Consider the following 6,947-nt stretch of genomic DNA (forward strand, 5'->3'; position numbering starts at 1 on the left):
CCCAGGCCCCCGGCGGCCCTAGCCCTGCTCTCACTCCAGCTCTGCCCCCACCCCCAGGCCTACGAGAAGCGCTTCCCCACCTGCCCGCAGATCCCCGTCTTCCTGGGCAGCGAGGTCTTGCGCGAGTCCCACAGCGCTGATGGGGCGGTGCATGTGGTGGAGAGGAGCTGCAGGCTGCGGGTGGACGCCCCACGACTACTGCGAAAGGTGGGGGGCTAGCGCAGGGGTCTTGGGTCTGGGAGGGGGGTGGAGTGGGCTGGGCGACGGAGCTGGGGACTAGAGTTGGGGAGGCGGGGAGTGTGTGGGAGTTGGTGTCCTGATGGGGGGATTCTGAGTTGGGGGCGGCAGGGCTAGGGTGCGAGAGGGGAGAGGGCCAAGGGGTCAGGGGCAACTGCTGGCGTACGGAGTACCTGGGCCGTGTAGGTTCCCAGGAGTTTGGGCCCGACCTGGGTGGTGGGTGCACAGCAGAGTTTGGGGGTCCTGAGTCAGGGAGGGGTCCTGGGCTGCTCTGGGTAGGCGGGGACCAGGGATCCGCGCCCCTGGCCAGGGAGGGGTGTCTGGGGTGGCCGTCTGGACTCGCCCCCTGCCTTCCTTATAGATCGCAGGTGTCGAGCACGTGGTCTTCGTGCAGAGAAACGTCTTGAACTGGAAAGAAAGGACTCTTCTCATTGATGCTCACAATGAGACCTTCGCCAGCCGCGTGGTGGTCCACGAGAACTGCAGCTACACCGTGAGCGCTAGTGAAATGCAGATTCCCAGGCTCCACCCTGGACCTGCTCAGGCAGAAGTAGCTGGGGCAGACCCAGGAATCTGTGTATTTAACAGATTCCCTGATGATGTTTCTGCCCACAGATTTTTTTCTGATATCTATTGATATGTAAGAATAGGTAATATATATCTTTATATAAATATATAACTATTTACAAATATATATATATCTAAAATTTGTAATATTGAGATATAATTTATTTATATATACAGGGCGTCCATAAAGTTCGTGTGCAATTTGCTATGTTAAAACTATTTTAAATTGTGCACAAACTTTATGTCTACCCTTAAGCATATTCTGTATTTCTATATAATTTTTTATGTATGCATATGGTATTTAAGGGGCAGGGGTGCAGATATCAGATCCATGCTCTTCTGGCCCCTCCTGAGAAGGCACTTTGTTTTTTGACAGTTTAGACTTGGGTGGGGATCCCCTTGGTCCTGCCTTCCCTGGGTAAGGGGTCTTCTTGGTCCTGCTGTCCTGGGTGGGGGAACTGTTGGTCCTAATTTCCCAGCCAGTGCTGCCAGGCTGTGACATGCCGCCTGCGTGAGGCTTGGCACTGTGGCCCCTCACACTGAGACCCTGCGGCCCTCACACTGAGACCCTGCACTGTCCCTGCCTGGCTTTCAGGTCCACCCGGAGAATGAAGACTGGACTTGTTTTGAGCAGTCCGCCTCACTGGACATCCGGTCCTTCTTTGGTTTTGAAAATGCCTTGGAGAAGATTGCCATGAAGCAGTACACTGCCAATGTCAAGAGGGTATGTTAGTCTCAGGGAGGACTTGCTCTGCCACCTGGTAACTCCAGTGACATCCATCCAGAACCTTAACCCAGGGGCGGGGCCTGTGGCTCAAAGGAGTAGGGCGTCAGCCCCCTATGCCAGAGGTGGCGGGTTCAAACCCAGCCCCAGCCAAAAACTGCAACCCCCCCCAAAAAAAAAACACCCCCAAAAGAACCTTAACCTGCTGGGGCCCCAGTCTTCTCCTCTGTAAAATGGGTGTTCTAGTAATGACCAAGTCACATGAGATAATGGGTAGAAAGTCAGTGGCTTATCATTGGTGCACCCTCATTGTTGTCCCCCCTGCCCTGACACATCTGGACATGTGTAGTGAATTCTCTAGAAAAGGAGGGAAATTCTGTGGTGTATTTTCCTGGTTCAAATGCTCATGCTTGTTTTATAGGCCTCAGATCCATTGCTGAGTAAAGCCCTATTCGTGTAATGAAACAAGCAAAATTACTTTTAATAATCTATTTTATCGAATGTGTTGTCAGTGTAAAATGTATACTGAGCTATATAAAATGAGCTATTTTACATTCTTTGCTTCATAATATGTCTTGGAAATCTGGTGAGTACTTGAAACTCACAGCACCTCTCTATCCAGACAGCCACATTCGGCTGCTCAGTCACCACATGTCAGGGGGAATTCCCTGGCCATCACAGTGACCCATGCTGCCTTGGTCTCTCCGGCTTCCAGGGGAAGGAGGTGATAGAACACTACCTGAATGAGCTGATCTCCCAGGGCACCTCCCACATCCCCCGCTGGACACCTGCCCTGGGCCGGGAGGAGGATGCCTGCAACCAGGTCGGGCAGTGGGACTCTGGCTCCCTGGATGCCAACAGGCCCAGCAGTGCCCCAGGCCCTGCTCCGGAGACGGTCAGTACAGATGGTAGGTCGCTGTAGCTAAGGCCAGTCTGCCCTGGACTTCTGCTGTACCTCTCTTGCTCCTTGGTTGGGGGCGGATTGCCTCACTCTGGGTCTGGGTCTGCGAATGACTCAGCCTCCTTCTTCTCCTGGCTGCCTCTCCCTCTCTCTGTTCCGGCCCAAGAGCCAGAACTGGTTTATTTCTAGATCAGAAATTGATCTCTGGTGCCTTGACACTGCTGTTTCCTCTGGTTTTACAACTATTTTTAATTATGTGAGTAATGCATGATCATGGTAGGGAAAAAACTCAAATTGCTTGGAAGATATGAAATAAGAAGTAAGATTCCTTTCCTTTTCCTAGAGGTTACCTTAGTTTTGTGCTTCTATTTTCTAAATATATCTAGGCCTCTATCTGTATGTCTTATATACACACACACATATATATATGTACACTCACCCACCTGTGTACACACATGTATACACATATGCCTTATGTTGAACAAATGAGAACATATTATACATCCTATTTGACATTTTTTTCACTTACTAATGTTGCTTGGACAACTTTCTGTATCAGCAAATACGTGTGGTTGAACCACAACTTGTTTATTAATAAACATTTATCTATTATTATTATTTAGAGACTGGGTCTCGTTATGTTGCCCAGGCTGGACTTGGTTTCCTGGGCTCAAGTGATCTTCCTGCCTCAGCCTCCCGAGTATCTGGAACTACAGGTATGAGCCACCACAACACGGCTGGCGTATTTGTTACTTATTGATTATTTTAATTACTACACTATTTAGCTAGTCTTCTATTGATGGCCACTTAGGTTTCTTCAGGTTTTCAATAGTGCCAATAGTGAGATACATTTTGTAAAAGGATTTTTACAAAATTTGTAGGAGTGCAAACATAGTGTAAATTTTTAAAAGTGGAATTGCTGTCTCTTTTTGCTGTGACGAGGGAGCCATTTGCTGTTTGTGGTGAACGTATTTTGCTTTGTAAATGTCTATCTTGCTCTTGCTCTGGAAATCTGTCTTTTCCTCAATAAAATTTGTTTCATGCTTGCAAAAAAAAAAAAAGTGGAATTGCCAGGTAGAAGGTTATATGTAGCTAAAATTGTGTTGGATTTACCATTTAGACCTCCAAAGAGGTTATACTGATCAGTATTCCCATTGAAAGTGTATAACTGTGCCTATTTTTGACTTCACCTCGGGTTCCCACAAGACTCTTAGCAAATATCTCACTTCCAAAAGGCAGTAAGAATGACCACTGGTAGATTAGAGATCAGTTCTTCTGTTATTAGTGAGGTCAAACATTATTATTTTTTTTCATGTTTAATGACTGTTTTCCTTTTTAAGCTGAATCTCTGTCTTTGCCCTTTGTCTATTTTCCCGTTTGTCCATTGATTTCTCCTTGGTTTGTAATCGCTCTTTGTATATTAAGGCAATTGGCCCTTTGTCACAGTTCAGACTTTTATTGACCTGGAAAATATTGCTGATATAATGCTGAAGGAAAAATAAAACCAGGATACAAACCATACATACACCACAAATCCAGTTTTATGTACACTTATGTTGATTCAGTTTTTCTTCAGGGCCCCTGAAGTGTAGGAACTTGCCTGGCTCTGAGACACTTGAGTGACAATGCCATGTAACTGATAATGTGGAGCCTGTGTTTAGGGAGAACACAGTTCATTCATACAAAGATTTATTCTGCATCAACTGTATGTGCTGGCTGGCTGCTGTGTATTTTTATTCTTTCTTTGCAACAGTGCCCTCTCCAGCCCCATCCATGCACATTCTCTGTGACCTCATCCCTTGTACCTTCTGTGTTTTGCACAGGCCTTTCTTCCCCTTCCCATCTGCTGTCCAACAGAAGTGCTGGCCCTGGGCTGACTAGTAGAAGGCATAGTCATGCCCCTCCCACCCATTCTGAGTCACTGAGCTTTTGAGCTCCACATCTGCCCTGAGGCTGGAAGGAGGCCAGGAGCTCCTGCCTCATTCTAGTGTCCCTCTCTTGTCCTGCCTCATCCCCTCCACACCACCAGCATCTCTGCCTCTGACCACTTGAGGTCTAGATGGTCTTCTCAGGCATCCTCCTGCCTCGGTTTGCCTCCTGGCACAGTTGGTGTGACCCCCAGCCCTGGACCTCCTGAGCACACAGTGAATTTGAGTTCCTATTGTTAATAATCTTCAGCAGAGCTCCAGAGGTGGGAATTATCTTCATTTTTAAGGGTCAAAGAGGAGAAATCACATCTCACAGTGAGATCCAGGTTCAACCTGGCATGAGTTTCCAGAACCACCTTGGAAATGGGTTGGAAAAGTGAATGGAGGCCACAGACTGGCTTGTACCCATGTTTCAGAGCTGGGATGGCTAGTGAGTGATGGAAGGCTCCAGAAAGGGCAGGGCACATGGTTAGGAGGTGCAGTGTCTTGTCCTGATGCCCTCCTCCCTCCTCCAAGGGGACAAGCTGGACTCAGACTACATAGAGAGGTGCCTGGGCCACCTCACGCCCATGCAGGAGAGCTGCCTGATCCAGCTTCGGCACTGGCTACAGGAGACCCACAAAGGCAAGGTGGGTGCAGAGCTGGATCCCCTTGGAGTGGTGCCTCACAGGTGGCAGATACTCAGCCTTAGCAGGGTGGGGGGTGGGGGAAGAAAGGAGAAAAGGTGAGATAAATAGGTTTGTGTAACCAGCAATACTAAGGGTCATGTTTTGCTGTAATTTTATTAAATACTATCTCATGTCTCCATGGCGTGGGCTGTGTGTACCACAGACAGCTGGGGTTCTTGTGGCTATTGACATAGCCACAAAAGAACTGTTGCTGGACAGTGTCGCTGGACACTGCAAGATGTTTAGCAATGCCCCTGGTCCATCCTCCAGATGCCAGCATCTCCCCCTCCCCCAGTTGTGACAACCCAAAAGTCCTGACATTGTCAAATATTCCCTGGAGGACGCAGACACCCCAGCTGAGAACCACTGTTGTATAGTGCCATGTTCATGAAACCCTGTGGGCTGTTCTTTCTTTTTTTTAAATTAAATTAAATTAATTGGGTTTTTTTGCTTCTTAACTGCAGTAGTGAGAAGAGGGAAAGAGTAGAACAAGGAGCTCAATCTGTAACTGACTGTGAATAGTCAAGTGAGACAACACACTACCTTTGGACCAGCTTGGGCCGTTCTTTCCTAAAAGATATAACTGTGAGGGCAGTTTTGACTCCTTGTGGATTTGCCTTTAGGCTCTGACTCCCATCACATGGGCGTGCACCATGCCAGTTGGGGCCACGCGTAGACTTTGTCTCAACTCTTTTGAATGAGAACTTCCTGCTGGGTCATGAGCTGTTCGCACCCACACTGGGGGTGGAGAAGGGAGGTACTTTAGTGTTGGGCTGGGATTCAACCTCTCTGCTCCTGGTTTTTCATCTGTGAAGTGGGGCTCACGTTAGCTACACCTCCAGAGTACTCCCTGGAAAGTGCTCAGATGGTATCCAGATCAGGGTGCACGCTCAAGAAAGGGCAGCTCTTCTTGGGGCTGGTTTTGCAAGATGTGCACATCAGGGAGCAGGGAGGAGGAGCTGTTCTCCAAAAGAAAGACGCTATTCCTGGTGCAAGGGGGTGGGGGGGACATTAGGTGGCCAAAACGCACCAGTATTTGCTACTGTCCACCCCTTGACTATCTCTTAGCTTTGTGGTTGAGAGAGAACATGGCCTTTTTCCCAGCTGAATGTTTTGCAGGTGACGTGTGTAGAGGAGGTTCACTTTCTGTGGCTTTGTCTGCTGTCTTAGGAAGTACTTTTCTGTAGGCTCTTTTACGTCTTTGTCTCTCAGATCCCCAAAGACGAGCACATCCTTCGGTTCCTGCGGGCCCGTGACTTCCACCTGGACAAGGCCCGGGACATGCTGTGCCAGTCCCTGAGCTGGCGGAAGCAGCAGCAGGTGGATCTGCTCCTGCAGACGTGGCAGCCCCCTGCCCTCCTGGAGGAGTTCTATACAGGGGGTTGGCATTACCAGGACATAGGTATGTGCCCCACTATGTGATGCTCTCGTCCGGTCACTGCCAAATGCACTTTAAATGAGCTGCTTCATGCTAACACTTTTGACTCTTCCAGGCATCTGGAAGAAGGTAGGGCTGGAACAGACTTCTGGGCTTGAGGAAGAGACATTTCCTCAATGTCTGCTGGGCGGGGTGGATGAGCCTACCGTGACTAAATGGTTGCAGTCACATACGTAGTGGCTGCATGTATATTGTACTTCCTAGAGCTGCCATAATAAGGTGCCATAAATTTGGTGGCTTAAACAACAGAAAGTTATTCTTTCACAGTCCTGGAGGCCAGAAGTCTCAGATCAAGATGTCAGCAGGGTGATGCACCCTCTGAAGGATGTAGGGGTGAATCTTTCCCCATCTTTTCTAGCAGCTGGTAGCCTGGATGTGCCTGGGCTTGTGGCAGCATCATTCCAGTTTCTGTTCCTCTCTTCATATATCTTTCTTCTCTGTGTATTGCTGTGACCTTTCCTTTTCTTTTTTTTTTTTTTTTTTT

At 48.5% G+C, this 6,947-nt stretch overlaps 1 protein-coding gene across 1 annotated transcript in view; it reads left to right on the plus strand.

Moving 5' to 3' along the window:
• The window catches only part of SEC14L5 (SEC14 like lipid binding 5), a 40,252-nt gene that overhangs the window by 21,113 nt on the left and 12,192 nt on the right, over positions 1–6,947 (plus strand). Inside the window, exons 2-7 of the mRNA XM_023513821.1 lie at positions 58–207; positions 599–730; positions 1,400–1,528; positions 2,244–2,436; positions 4,874–4,986; positions 6,238–6,427. Coding sequence (XP_023369589.1) covers positions 58–207; positions 599–730; positions 1,400–1,528; positions 2,244–2,436; positions 4,874–4,986; positions 6,238–6,427 — 907 coding nt within the window. The remainder of the gene's footprint in view (positions 1–57; positions 208–598; positions 731–1,399; positions 1,529–2,243; positions 2,437–4,873; positions 4,987–6,237; positions 6,428–6,947) is intronic.

The sequence above is a fragment of the Otolemur garnettii genome, unplaced genomic scaffold (assembly GCF_000181295.1).
Source record: "Otolemur garnettii isolate 467f Iridium unplaced genomic scaffold, OtoGar3 scaffold00044, whole genome shotgun sequence".
NCBI lineage: Eukaryota > Metazoa > Chordata > Mammalia > Primates > Galagidae > Otolemur > Otolemur garnettii.